The sequence below is a fragment of the Zeus faber genome, assembly GCF_960531495.2.
Source record: "Zeus faber genome assembly, chromosome: 13".
NCBI lineage: Eukaryota > Metazoa > Chordata > Actinopteri > Zeiformes > Zeidae > Zeus > Zeus faber.
This window is the reverse complement of record NC_137198.1, coordinates 4,849,874-4,865,064: the sequence shown is the minus strand read 5'-3', so window position 1 is coordinate 4,865,064 and position 15,191 is coordinate 4,849,874. Positions and strand designations below refer to the sequence as shown.

General features: G+C 43.9%; 1 protein-coding gene across 1 annotated transcript in view; it reads left to right on the top strand.

The window, feature by feature from the left end:
• The window catches only part of zfyve26 (zinc finger, FYVE domain containing 26), a 44,435-nt gene extending 30,816 nt beyond the window's left edge, over positions 1-13,619 (top strand). Inside the window, exons 34-42 of the mRNA XM_080012708.1 lie at positions 4,996-5,211; positions 6,821-7,018; positions 7,612-7,692; positions 8,569-8,693; positions 9,266-9,407; positions 9,824-9,883; positions 10,443-10,625; positions 11,366-11,416; positions 12,152-13,619. Coding sequence (XP_079868834.1) covers positions 4,996-5,211; positions 6,821-7,018; positions 7,612-7,692; positions 8,569-8,693; positions 9,266-9,407; positions 9,824-9,883; positions 10,443-10,625; positions 11,366-11,416; positions 12,152-12,364 — 1,269 coding nt within the window. The 3' untranslated portion in view covers positions 12,365-13,619. The remainder of the gene's footprint in view (positions 1-4,995; positions 5,212-6,820; positions 7,019-7,611; positions 7,693-8,568; positions 8,694-9,265; positions 9,408-9,823; positions 9,884-10,442; positions 10,626-11,365; positions 11,417-12,151) is intronic.
• Positions 13,620-15,191: the final 1,572 nt, after the last annotated feature.

Here is a 15,191-nt window from a genome sequence, read left to right as displayed (position 1 = left end):
AATGTCCATCGCTGGTCAGACGATGATGGGTGCATGTTTTTGGTGGGGGTCCTTACTGACGTGAGGTGGAGGAAACCCCATGTGAGCACGGGGAGAACATGCAAACTCCACACAGAAAGGCTCCTGTTTGGGAGATAACCCGCCGCAGCACGGTGCCAACAGCGCCCCAGGCGGGAATCGAACCCAGGACCTTCTTGCTGTGAGGCAGCAGTGCAATGCACTGCGCCACCGTGCCACTAAAGAAAGAAATTAGTTGTGTGTACACTTCCAGAATAGACTTACTCAATACACAATACGGAGTCATGTCTGCTTGAGGGTGCAACACCAAAATAGCTAAAAAGACATAATAACATCACAAATCACAGGTTAAAGTGCAATTAAAACATAATTTTTTTTTAACCATTTAAAACCTACCTGGATTTTTTTTATTTTATTTTATTTTTTATTTTTTGCCTGTGCTGTCAGTGTGCTGGGCATGCAACACGGAGCATTTGTTTGCTATTGGATTAGGACAGAGTTAGTGTGTAAGTGGAGTTAAACTCCTCAACCTGCAATGCAACTCTTTATTAATTCTTAAATCAACAAGAACTGCTGCAATAACTCTGCCCTGTGGACCACCTGTGGGATTGACAAGAGCACAGTTTTTTGTTGTACCGCCACCAATCCTACCCGGATTTTAAACCCTAAGCGGTACACAGATACCTCCGTGCACAAGCCACAGTGTCGGGATTGTCTATCCTCAAATACCCAACGATGCCTCCCTGCATGAATAGTTTCATGCATGCATGAAACGTTCGGAATGGTACATCTAGGAAGCAGACACTGCAGACACACAAGTCACAGTCCTCTGGCTGCTCCATGATAAATGCATCACACTTCATCTCACGTTGGGAATCCTGGTCAGCCTAAAGAAACTCTCAGAGACGGATGCAAGACAGTTGTGAAGGCGGTGAAGGGGTAATGCCGTAGGTCAATGTCAAAGTCAGTGTTGAAAAGCTGACCTGACTACACTTTTGATTGGGCCTGTGATCGCTGTCGATCGCTGACCAATCCTAAAACAAGGAAATGTTGTTCACCATTGTCAAGCCACTGCATGAGCATAAAGGGTGACTTGATTCGGGGCAAGTTAAAAGAATTCTGGTCAGGACCGGCCCTCGGAAATTCCCTGTAGCCTGAAGTCCTGTACGACTCTCTTTCCGTTTTCCTGAATGAGTAACACAAGCAGCCACAGTCATCCACGGGACTGATTCTCAATCTCAACGATTCTAAAACAAGTTGCTCTCAAACTTTTCCATTAATGCTCTGGCGCCTTTGGTCTCTTTTGGATGCAGCTCTGAAACCGGCTCGGGGTGTAAATGGAAGTTTTAAGTGTTTTGTTTTTTTTCTCTCTGGTTATGCAACAGTTCCTTTTTAGGTCTAGAGCTTTTGTTTTGCTACTGGAGGAAGTGGAACAGTGCCCCTGCAGCTCTCAAACACAAACACACTCATTAACATTGTTTTTCATGCCAAATTAGATGGGGTTTTTTTTTTGTTTTGTTTTTTTATATCTTTCCCCTTCTTCCTCCAGCTCCCCAAAGAGGAAGCGATAAACGCTGTCGTTGATAAATTATGTAAAGCCCTTTAATAGCTGTTCTGTGTTGACGGGGATAAAAAAGCTCCGTCATTACAGCTGTAAACGGCCATGACGGTCAACAGGCCCAAGCCCTGAGCCCAGCAACCTATTGAAAGGACACCAAACTGGGATTCGACTCAAATAGTTGAATCAATTTGAATCAAACTGCCATCCACAGAAGTGTACGATGGGAGTCAGGAGGTCTGGCCAAACTGCACCGAAATACCTGCATCACATCCTGAAAGAGAAAAGAAGTGATAAAACAATCAGATTAGGGAAAGACAAAGAAGGGTTCGGCAAGTTGGGGTCAGAGAGAGAGAATTAAAAAAATAATAATAATTTAAAAAAAAAGGATATATTACAAAGACTCGGGGCACCATGCCATCAAGGGCACCTGTGGGGGCGAGGGAGGAAGAGAGAGGGGGCTGGGGGGTATATCTTGGGGTTTTTTTTTTCTCGGTTTTGTCCTCTTGATTTTGAGTCCTTTTGTCGCCGCTGTACTCAGGGCGACGCCTCTACGGCATGATGAAATAATGATGATGATTTTCCAGGTTTTGTAACAGCTGTGTGTGTGTGTGCGTGTGCGTGTGCGTGTGCGTGCACGCGCGGAACACGAGGTGATGGATCCTGCATTGTCTGAAAGAAGGCGTTGAATTGAACGTCCTCCATTTATGTCAGGTGGAAACATGTCGTTACAGTTGTTTACATGCCCGACCGGAGAAACCACATTGCCGGCCTGTTGTGTAACATGCCTTCTTTTCACTTTTCACTCTCACAAAATGACGTGAAAACAGGCATATTAGATACCTTGGTAATGATATCTCATTATAGAACCCAGAATCGCGATTGTGGCGCCGCCCCTTGCGGCTGCCTGCGCAAGCACCGCGTGTCGATTACGCACATTTGAGTATTTTTCGAGCTTATAGAGCTTGTGGTAATCACCAGGTGTCATGACATTTCACTGCATATATGTACGACCGTATGTGTATGTGTGTGACAAATAATGTCTTGAACTTGAACTTGAACTTGACAGGATCCTTAACGCTCACTGCATCACTATTTAGGGGCCGGTGCCTGTGTCTGCTGGACGCCCGGCGCTGCTTCATGAGGCCTGGGCTGTAAATAAGTTCATAGAGAGAGCTTATCGTCATATTACCAATAAATCAACATCCGGCAACGATCAAGTGACACGAAGAAACAAGGATAGTAGGATGTCCTTTTTTTCGTGTTAAGATCAAGAAACAAAGGAAAGTGAGGAGTTGAAAAATAGAAAATACTCAATAAAAGATCAGAATCGGAATAAGAATCTCTTTATTCGGCCGTTTGTAATGTACAAGGAATTTGTTGTGGTGAGATGGGGTGCGTCGCTGTACAAACAATTTGCACAAAAAAAAAGCTTTACGTTCCAAAGAAAAAGCAAAAGAAAATTGCAAAATACACAAAAATACCAAAATAAAAAAACTAAAATGGCCAAACATAGTAAAATATACAGAATGTACAATATGTGATTGTATGCACAGGATAAGTTAAGTTAAAAGGCAATAGCTGGGGCTGAGTGTCATTATGGCTCAAACGTATTTCATCAACCTTAGAATGGAGGCAAAGGAAATAAGTAAAAAAGCACGTCTTGTCACGAAAACACACGCGACAAGTGACGCCGGAAATGACGCACGCGGGACAGGATTATTATTTTTATTTTTTTATATTCTTGACCACTGTAAAACAAAATAATAGTTAAAGATAAGAAGAAAACAGAATTTAAAAAGGAAACATATTAAAAACCTAGAGAGGAAAAGTAAGATCCCCACACAGTGTTGGCTGTCATTGGCTGTAGCTCGTTGCGTCACTCCCAAGTGGATCCCGACACGAACAGATATTAGATACCTGCTTGATATCTCGGCGCCGTCTGCGAGCACGGTGTGAGCCGTTCACACCGCTTGCCCATCGCTCACTTGAGCGCACTATGATTGGTATCGTAGTCCGCACAGATCGAACGATCTGAACCCCTCGTCTGAACTCGGCATAAGTCATGTTGTCTCTAGAGCGCTGGTCCATATCTAGTAGTGTTGGTGTGTATAATGATAAGATAGGTCTTTATTCGTCCTCGTGTGGAGGTTCAGGTGCCGCAGCAGCGGAATAGAGTGCACGTCAGGTAAGAGACGAGAGGTAAAATGAGGATAAAGATAAAATTCTCAGGTGTCAATCTGCTGCCGGTTCAGCAGCAGAATGAAAAGAATGCGGCTCAAGTTGATTGAACAGGATGCTCCACTCCCTCCAGACAGGGAGCAGGCTGAGGGCGTGACAATGATGTGATTTTATTTGATCTTTTCTTTACTTCTCTAATCTGATCAAACATCATAATCCTCACGACAATAATTCGCTGCACGCTCGTCTCGGGTAGTAAACCTGAAAATGCATTGCTGTCACTTTAAAGATGTACTTATTTTGTACATACGGTGCCAAAATAAAAACAAATTGATAAAAAAAACAATACAATGGATGAATATTTGTTTTTAATCATTACTCTACTTCTATTTAAAGTTCGACTTTTAATTCATTACATTTCAAATCAAATATATATACTTTTTACCCGACTGCATTTCTAACAGTCACGTAACATTTATGTTTGTAATTTTTAGTTATTAAAAAAGTAGGATATTTACATAGGATATACACCGGTCAGCCACAACATTAAAACCGCCTGGCAAATACTGTGTAGCTCCCCCCTCGTTCCTCCAAAACATTTGACCCGTGGAGGCATGGACTCCACAAGACCTCTGAAGGTGTCCTGTGGCATCTGGCACCAAGACGTTAGCAGCAGATCCTTTAAGTCCTGGAAAACGGGGCGTGTCATGGTTCCAGTGTGATTGGGAACAAAACCGTAGGGGAGGCAGCAACTTAAACAAGCAACGACTTTAAACTGTAAAACTTGGGGGGGAAAAAAGTATTTTGAGCCGTTCAAAAGAATCGGATCGTTCGTGGAGCGTGGAGCACCGGCAGCACGGATACTCATGGATACACCAGCCGGTGCGCACACCGGTCCTTCGGTGGCGGTGAGCGGGGAGCGGCAGAGAGCGTGAGGCTTCTCCGCTGTGGTATTTGTCATTAAGTATTCTATTACAAATTGTCATCAGGATCATCATGAGCACTCATCTTCCGGAAAAATGGTGCACTAGCACTCATAATTGTATTACAGACTATTTTATATTAGGGAAGTGAGTACTTGTACAATTTTACTTCAGTAGAAAAGTCAATGGCACTTTCACTTTTACTCGAGTCATTTTGTGTCTTTTTGGCCAAAATGGCCTGTGAGCATTCAAACATTCTTCCATTTTCTTCTCTTCCTGTACATGTTGAATTATCACTGTGTCCCCTCCTTGCAGCCGTTTGATGAGGACATCCTGGCGTCCCTGCGGGAGCTGGAGGACGCCCTATCGGAGGGCGGCCCCGCAGAGCAGCCGGAGGGACCGGCGCAGAGCAGCAGCCTCCACCAGGAGTGCCTTCATTACCTCAACGCCTACGGAACGCATCTGGCGCTGGTCAGCTTCTACGTCCGCCACGACCGCACCATGGAGGCCCTGACGCACCTGCTCAGCAAGGTGCGGCCCGGAGATAGCCCTTTATTTCGGTTGTGGTGGAGTGTGCAGGCTGGTGATGGATTAGCTGCAGGATCGTGAAACCATCGCCTGCCTTTGATCAGTATCTGTGCTGGTCTGCAAGGTTCCTGGTGAAAAGTAGTCATCATAACACAACAAAAACTACATTTTAATGAATATTGACCATTACTTTGTAAGTGACAAGAATACCAATTTTCACTTGGTCAAAAATGACCTGGAGGATTGTTTTCTTGCTTTATTTTTCAAGCATAAATATTTGTATCCTTAATTGAGGTGGGTTTTATTTTTTGATGATACTATAACACCTGTTAATCCCTGGAGGCATATTCAGGAATAAATATGAATAAATAAATGTATAAATAAAGCCATCAAATAAATAAATATGTACAAACTTCTAAATAAAATCAAAACTAACTTCAAGCGTCACTTTTGACTGACGTATGCCTTCTTGAGTTAAAACATTCTTTTGTCTTTTTTAATCTTATTTTGACCACTTGAAGTTGCCCATTTCTCCCTCACATGCCATTGGCTGCTCTCATCCACACCCATGTCCCTCGTTCCCTGCACAGCTGAATCACAGCTCCATACCTCATCATATGCCCTCAAAGCCTAATCCAGTTCTAATCCAGTCGGTCTGAACACAAACCGCTCACTCCGACCTCTATCCCCAAATTGTGTCATAACCTTTCTGAGCAGCCTCTCCGTGCCCACTCACACCTCGTACACAACGGAAGAATGCTCGGTCCATTGGCTCCGCCGAAAGTCGCTCAAATCCATGGAGGATTGGAGCGCCACGCCACCTATTTTCAACAAGAAGATGTTGTTGTTGGCGGGTCCAGTGTAGATATTTTGTTGGACTTTTTACTCAGGACTTTTAGTGATCAAACAATGGCATTATTTTTCAGACTATTTCCCTCCGTATTTGGTAGCTATAAATAACCAACACAACAAGACAAACCATACACAGATAAATATGATACCCATAGCTACTAGTGAGTCGACAGACCAAACAGTCTCTCCATTTTTTTTCCTTCTCCATCAAGATTTAGTGCGGAGCCTGATCCAGATACTGCGTGGAGATTTTGGATACATTTAACACTGATGGCATCATCCAGTCCTCCTCCACCTGAAACCCAAAACAAAGTCCATACTTATTGATACATCGATTGATTACTTAACTAATTTACTTTTGCAGAGTAGAATACAGAGAACAGTTGGAGTAAAATAACTATAATAAATCAGTCAGTCAATCAATCAATCAATTTTAGAGATTTTAACCCCAAGAATGCCTCGGCAATTTGCCCACCCCAGAATGCATTTGTCGGTAAGAAATGACCCAGCTAACAATTTATTCATTCATATTTAAGAGAAACAATGACTTCACGTCATCAAAAGCACATTTAATTTAGGTTCTAGATGTAATTTCTAGATGATTATTTTTGACGATTCATTTTAAGAGGATTCTTTTTTGACTTTTTTTTTTTTTTTTTTTTTTGACCCATCATATACGTTGTAGAGTTAGAGTCCTTCTTATCATTCCCACCATAATAGTTATTTTAAGTGCTCCTGTGGTCCATCTGTCGCTCTCCAGGACTGTCCGGACGAGGTGTTCCTGGAGGGCGTGCTGCAGCCCAGCCTGGAGCGCGGCCGCCTGGGCGCGCTGCAGGGCATGCTGGAGAGCCTTGACCCCGGCCTGGAGGCCTCCAGCCGCTACCTGATCGCAGCCTGCCAGATGCTGCAGCGCAGGGGGCACTACCACACGCTCTACCAGATCCAGCAGTTCATGATGGTTTGTCACTTTGCCTTTTTAGTTTGAGAAGCTGTGGCAGAAGCTACAGAGAAATTTGACTTTTCAGATATGATGGATTAATACAGGGGTTCTCAACCTTTTTTGGCCCATGGGTAGGTTTTATTTATTTATTTATTTTTTTATAGCAATTTATATTTGTATTGAACATAATTTCCACCACTGGGTTACATTATTTCATTATGGGGTTTTTTGGTTCCACATTGCATATAATGGAATGTGAATTTAAGTATCTCATCGGCTGCATTGACTACATTACCGTATACATCGTGGAATTTGCTCCAAAGGAATAATAAAGATATTATGATATATTTCAAACTTATTGAATCCTTTGTTAATAAAGAATATATCAATCAAATATCAATATATAATTCTTAAAAATGTGCATATCAAGTGACCACACCTTGTGTCGCGACCCCACGGTTGAGAATATCTCAATCACTAGATTTGAATGTGTTTTTTTTATTTTATTAGATTGAACCTTTATTTTATATAAAAACATGTGCATTGCATTAAATTAAATATTCCATGTCCAATAAATTCCCTGTTGTTTGAGCTGAACGTGTCTTCCCCAGGACCACGTGCGCGCAGCCATGACGTGCATCCGCTTCTTCACCCACGACGCGCACTCCTACGTGCAGCTGGGGGAGCAGCAGGTACGCCACTTGTTTATCAGTGCAAAGTCCTTGAGTTTAAAGTTTCAGGTTTTTATTGTTATTTGCAAATGCTTACTCCTTGTGTGTTTCAGATGGGTAATGGTTCATAAAATGGTACGAAGAGAATGCGAAATATCAAGCACTATACATGGTATAAAATATAAAATATCAAGCGCTAAATATAAAATAAGAAAATAGTATGTAATAAATAAAAATACACCGATCAGCCACAAAATTAAAACCACCACTAATAAGCACTTATGTTGTGTAGCTCCCCTTGCCAAAATGGCTCCTACCCATTGAGGCATGGACTCCACAACACCCAGTGAACTGAAGAATGGACCTGTGTTCCTGGGAAATGCATCTCTCCCGTCAATTTGCGGGAAAACAAACCACTGTTCAGAGTGTCGACAGAAAGGCTATTGTCAAAATGGATATTTCGGTTGATTATGTTTGCGTCTGAGTCACCAACTAGTGGCCAACACCCCCTCAAATACGTCACGAAAGGTGTCTGCAGATCCTTAAAAAGTCCGAATAAAAAGGTCCACAAAGTGTTCAATTGTGTTTTACAAATATGAGGCCTTAAAATTCATCAAATGGTCGAATACTTATCGGCTGCACGTCATTGAATAAGAAAGGGATGATTTGTCCAAAAATCTGTCCTAAATTTAGTAAAAGAATAGGTCTAAATGGGTTTTAATTTAACTCCTGCAGACACCCTATCATATACAGTACCTATCTCCAGCTCACAGCACTGTGCTCCCACAGAAAGACAGTCCAAGTATAATAATAATAATAATAACAACAACAACCAATTATTACATAGATGATGACCCTCGTGTGACCTTTTGACCTTTGACCCCTGACCTGGAGCAGCGCTGGCTGGTCCGGGCGAAGGAGCACCTGAGGACCTACCTGCAGGAGCAGCAGGGCCGCGGCGGCAGGAGGAGGTCGGCGGTCGCCTCCTTCAGGAAGACCATGTCCTCCATCGACGTGTCCAGGTGAGAGGCACTGAGGCAGAGGCAGTGTTCTATTAATGTGGATGGGTGGATGGATGGGTGGATGGATGGGTGGGTGGATGGGTGGGTGGGTGGATGGATGGATGGATGCAATAGGTAGATAGATACTTTATTCTCCTGTGGAGTGAAATGAATGCCCGGTAGCTGCTCACATCAAAACTCGCAATTATAATAAGTAAATAAGAATAAAAAGTGGAGAAACAAAAATGGCAATATGCAATAAACCTAAAAATGAACTAGAAGATAGAACATTTGGAAATATAGAATAAACCTTACAACAGTTAACTATAAACACAAATAGATCCAACAATTAGCAATACCTAACGATAAACAATGAACAATAAAAAAACGAATAAACCTTAAATTAACTCTAACTTAGAAAAATGGGAAAAATGCAATAAACATAACAATACACAATATTGCAATTGTAATTTATAACATATTGTTACCTTAATTTGAAAGTAATAAGTTACTTCACGATATTACTTTCTGTGGAAGGTAATAGGGTACTTATTTTAGTTACTCACCAAAATAATACTATCGATCCTCCTCAGGCACATGAACACCATCGAGCTGCAGCTGGAGGTGACCCGCTTCCTCCACCGCTGTGAGACGTCCGCCTCCTCCCTGGCCGCCTCCAGCACTCCACCAACGCTGTTCGGGGGCAGCTCCATGAAGGTGGAGGTGGCCTGCAAGGTGACAAATATTTTTATATAGTATATTATATAGTATATATCCTAATACTGGTAATGTAATGCTACTAACGTCTAATTGCTAATGAAGCGATAGCTGCCTCTGTGGCTCCTCCTCAAACTTAACCTCCACCCCAGGTGATTCCTTGCCGGGGTGGAGGTTAAAAGCAGCGGACGCTGTTGATTTTCTATGTGAAATGAGTTCCAGCGCTGTGAAGTAAAGTTATTTTAAACCATGTCCTGTAGTGAGGCGTCAAGTTACAAACAGGAGTGCGACCTGCCCCGAAAACGTTTATCTTATTAATCACGACTTCTACCGAGTAAGGATGTGGCTAAATAAGTTCTGGTTTTGCACCTTAGATACTCGGTATTCCGTCGTGACAAACAGCAGTGAATGGGTTAAATGTGTTTTTTTTCCAGGTGATGCTCGGGGGAAAGAACATCGAGGAAGGCTTCGGCATCGCATACAGAGTCATCCAGGTATTTAAACTTTTTGCGATATGTACCAGACAGACCTGACGCTGGGCCGCACTAGGCCGCACCTTTCCTCAGCGCTAGCACAGTGCCAGACTAGTTACCAACTGAATTCCATCAATGCGATTTATTGATTTATTTATTTTTGCTCGGTAGTTTTATTTTAAAGCAGTACATTAATTCTATCTCTGTTATTCTTTTTTTTTTTTTTTTTTTTTTTTTGTTTAGGAACCGATATCAAACTATCCGTCCTTCCGTTCAATTTATTTTTTTGACAGGGATCATGCTCATCATTACGTCACACCAAATGATCCGAGCCACAAAACCTAATTCTTACCTGTCATGGGGAGACAACCAACACCCGCCGTCAGGACAGAAATTGTCAATGCAGAACCGTGTCAAAAAACCCCAGAAAATATACCATCGCAGAGCTCCGGACGGGAAATCCAGAACATTTTGTGCCGTTTTTGTTTTTTTTCCCCCCAAATGAAAGGCCCATTTCTCTAACTCCGGCGGTTCCCTCTTCTTCCTCCGAATCCCTCCATCACGTCCCCCTGTCCACCAGGACTTCCAGCTGGAGGCCCAGGCCGTGTACGTCCGGGCCGCCCAGCGTCTTGTCCGGCAGCGGCAGTTTGGTGCCGTGCGGCAGCTGCTGAAATGTGTGGGAGAATCGGGGACGGCGACAAAGAACGACAGCGACACCATCATCCTCAGCTGCGTCTCCATCGCTGAGAAGGGGCCGGCGGACGTAAGTGGATGATTAAAGACAGAAAGATAGATGAAGTGTGTGTGTGTGTGTGTGTGTGTGTGTGCGTGTGAGCGTGTGTAATTTCTTTTTTTTTTTTTTTTTACACTTTTTTTGAAAGTAGACATGATCTTTAATTAACACAGATATCTGCATTTTCTTGAATTGATTTCCTCTTCATTTTTCTTGCCATTTTTAGGTTTCCTCTTAAGTTAATCATTTAAAAACACTGTTTTTAATCATTGAACTTGAGATTTTATTAAACTTTTACACCCCCTGATTAAACCCTTTTTAATACATTATTTTAAAGAAATGGACGAGTGGATAAATGGATAAACGGATACTAGATGGAGGCAGATATATATTTTTGTTTATGCAGTATACAGAGGATTCATAATTGACATGGAAATTAAATATTTCTTCTTTGTTTGGTGTTTTCTTCAATTTCTTTTTCCGTTTCTCACCTTGTGTATATTTAAAAATGTGATGCTTAATGCTTATTTTTAGGTTTCATAACTATCTTTCTAACGTGTATTTGATCAGTACATCTCGTATTGAAGAAATTGTAAAGAGATGGATGGATGGATGGAAGGAAAGCTGATGGGTAGATGGATGATAGGTGGACGCATGGATAAATTGATGAATGGGTGGATGATGGGTGGAAGGATGATGGATACTGTAGATGGACTAAGTCAGTTTGTGGTCCCGCTGCTGAAGACGCTGTGACCTCTGTTTCGTCGCAGGCCAAGGAGTTGGAAGCTCTGATCCTGGAAACCAAGAGCACAGACAACAAGGTAGTTTGTGTTTTATTTATCATTCATCTTTCGTTCAAGCCCCAGGTCCTTTTCCTCTCAAGTGGAAAAGAAACCGATGTACTGGAGTTATCGCCCTGGAGACATGAACAGTACAATGAAGCATTCAGTTCAGCATTCAGCAGACAGTTCTGATGGGGGGAAAATAGGTTTTTATACAGAAGTCATCCGTCACACAATTAAATAAAGATGAAAACTACATTCTCCGAAACCTGCATTTGGAAGCTATATTTTTTATTTAATTCAATGCTTTTTTTTAAATTTGTCGTACAGTTAAAAAAAAAAATGAACTACGCAGACTGCCCATGTATTGATAAGGGTTTATAAAGGAATACGATTGAAAAACATTTATGACAATTAATTGTTGTAACCAAGCCCTGGACTATGGATACAGGTTTAAATAATCAATTGCCGATTGTGGTTTGGAATTTTACCACATTCCATAGGATTTCCTGAATTACCTTCATATGCAGTAGGAGGTCGGAAATAAGATGGGACGCAGCCAGGGCTTCAGGATTTGCTTCTGTGAAGGCAAAACGAGTTATTCTTGTAGTGGATCTCAACTACGTCGCCGGTTCTGCGGCGTCTTCCCGCGTTTTGCCGGAGCTCCGGCTGTGACCTTGTGCTGGCTCGCCCCCCCCCGCCTTCCCTCCCCCGCTTCCCTTCCGTCCTTGCCACCCTGTAACTTTCCCGTCGCTCTGTGCCCCGCGGTTGCAGATCAAGGCCTACCTGCTGTGCGGCAAGCTGCGCCCGGCGTACCTCCTGGCGGTGAAGCAGGAGCCCGCGCGGGCTTGTCCGCTGGTCCAGGAGGTTCTGCAGGCGGCCGAGGGGGCGCAGGACTCGGTCATGCGCAACATCTGCCGCCAGTGGCTCTCGGAGCACCACGGCAAGGCCCCCCAGCAGCGGCAGAGCCAGCTCAACACGCGGTAGAGACACCCCCCACACACCCCACCCCAAGAAAAACACACGCACACGCGGGGAGGCGGAACCTGGAAAAAGGACTCGCACACAGACTGTATTTAAGGTCAATAGGGGGATCCTAATGTGCACACATGGGACACATTGCGGAGTTGTGACGTTTGGATAAAGTTTAACTTTTTGAAGCTAGAAGAAATTCCTTGAACGTCCGTCGTTTTCCTGCAGGCTTTCCTCTGCTGTTTTGTAGACCAGACACCGCCGTGCTTTGTCCCTTTCGAATGTCTCTCGAAAAGTTTTGGACTGAGCGGGAACTACGTGACCACTGTCCCGACAGAAGGTCTTTACAACTCTGATTTAAAGCTCAGTATTTATTTCCTACCTCAGCCAAAAGGGAAGATGATATCGTTTGCCTCCAGGAAGAAAAATGCTAATATCAGCGTTCGATATAACAGTTTTTTCAGTGCCTGTTTCTCATTTTTCTGTTTGTCTGTGAATATGGTTTTGGTTCTGATAAAAAACCCGAAAAACAGGCTGTAAAACCAGAGAGGATAACTACGTTTTGGCAGAATTTAGGAATGACATTAAAACACGGGAAAGGCATTTCTGGGAAGCTTCCTGGGCTGGATGCAAAAAGGGAAACGATCACGTCAGGGTTTTTTGTTTATGATTTCATTGTTGTTCCGGGACACTGAAGAACCTGACATGTTTGTTTTTTGTTTACACTGATTCATGTTTTGATCGCGTTCGTAGATATTTCACCGATAGAAAGTAAGGAAGGAATTCATTTGTGCCATATTTTTACACCTTCCAGTTTGCAAAACTCTACGCTTGTTAATTGACCCGCCACGCAGAGGGAACAGCGTGTTGTCATGACAATCACTGTTGGGTTTAGGATTTTTCTGAGGATCTTGTCGTTCTGTGTGTGAAGAGATTTGAGTTTAAAGAAGCCATTACAAAAAATAAAAAATTTATCTCTTAATATGAGATTTATTTACGATACATGTTAACACAGACTGTTGTTTCATCACTGCCGCACTTTAATACTTGACAAGTTGCAAATTATTAAAAAAAAAAAAAGAAAAAGTATGAATATTGGATAAGACTCTCAGTGCTGTGTTGGCACCGGGACTTATGTGTGAACGATTGTTTGTCCAACATTTGTAAATAAGAAATAAAATAATAATAATAATAATAATAATACTCAAAGTTCCAATCCTTGAACACGACATTATACATTCATTACACAACATCTAGAAAAAAATTTGCAAACGTTTTATCCTGAGCGACTCTCAATCATCTCCAGAACCGTGAGGGAGGGGTCTCGTCCCCATCAATATTCATGAGCTGAGCTTTGAGTGACATCGAGAAACTTGCTCCGTAGCGCCAACCACAGGTGGGAATTGAAAAGGCTCATGCAATCCAAGCCCGGGCCGTCGAGTGGGCGTGGCTTCACGTACCGCCGGTCGCTCACCTCGTTCCCTTCACCTGGCTTCCCCGACCATCAGCCCCACCCCTCATCAGCCCCACCCCTCATCTCATCAGCCCCGCCGCATATGCACCGGTCACCTTCCCTTCCTTCGCCGCCTGCTTGTCTGGTGCGTTTGGCCGGGCGTTGCGCGTTATCCGCTGCTGTTTATTCCTGACCTGCCTGTTGTGGACCCTGCTCGCCTGCTTCCTGGACCTGGGATTCCCTGACTGCGCCTCGTGGGATTTGTTTGCCTCAGGTGAATGATCTCCCGGTTTTGACCTTGTCTGTTGACTTAAGTAAAACTGAACTCTCCTTGCAACCTGGTCCGTCTCCTTTAGGCTTGGGAGATTTCCCAAATGTAATATTGTGATGCCGTCCCGCCCAAATATTGCGATACACAATATTATCGTGGTCGTTGGGGTTGAAGGTGGGGGCAATGACGGAGAAGTGTTCCCATTACGAAACGGTTGGGCACGGCGGATTTATTTTTTTTGGTTTCTTTCAGTTACAATTAATACATCTCCAATAAAAACACTCTGTGCGTATTTTCATCGGAGGGACGGTGAACCTTAAATGCCGAATTGCGGGGAACGGATTGCGGGTGGCGCGTGTGCGTTCACGTCGAGTGCGTGCGGACAGGAACTTCTCGTTCACCGCGCGATATTTAGAAACGGTGAAAATATCGCCTAGCGAGGCAAATGGCCCAAGCCGAGTCTCATTGTCATGCTGTTGGGTTCAAACCCGCCAGTACCTGTCATCCTTACAGTGCAATGTCGGCCGATATGAACCCGGCCGACTCTGGTTCACTTCGGGAGGAGCTATTGGCACAAGCCTGTGCCATACAGCGTCATGACCAGCAACTTACCTCCACGGCGGAGGGACTGCAGGAGATGGTGGCTCACTGCGAGAGCGGTATGGAGGGCATCCGGGGACAATCTCCAGAGACTCCTCATTTCCGACCATGGAACGGTTACTCCTCCAGTTCTATCTTCTCCAGCGTCGGATGCACGCTTACCTCCACAGGAACTTTGCTCTGCCGGTCCTGGTTTTCCGCCGGCCAACCGTTATGCAGTGTTCACTTGCCTTTGAACTCCAGCCTTCATTCATTCCGACAGAGATCCCGGGTGGCGTATACTGTCTGGCTGCTGACGGGCCGAGCCAAGGACTTGGGAACTGCCAAGTGGGAAAAGCAACGCTATATCTGCTAGTTGGTAGAGTTGTTCTCCGCTCATCCCCGAAAGGTTTCCTCTCCGACCGCATCAAGGATGAACCGGCGGCCCAAGATCTCCCAGCGGACCTTGATGCGCTTGTCACTCTCGCCATCTGCATCGACGGCCGTCTTTCGGGAACGCAGGAGAGAGAGTCATTTCA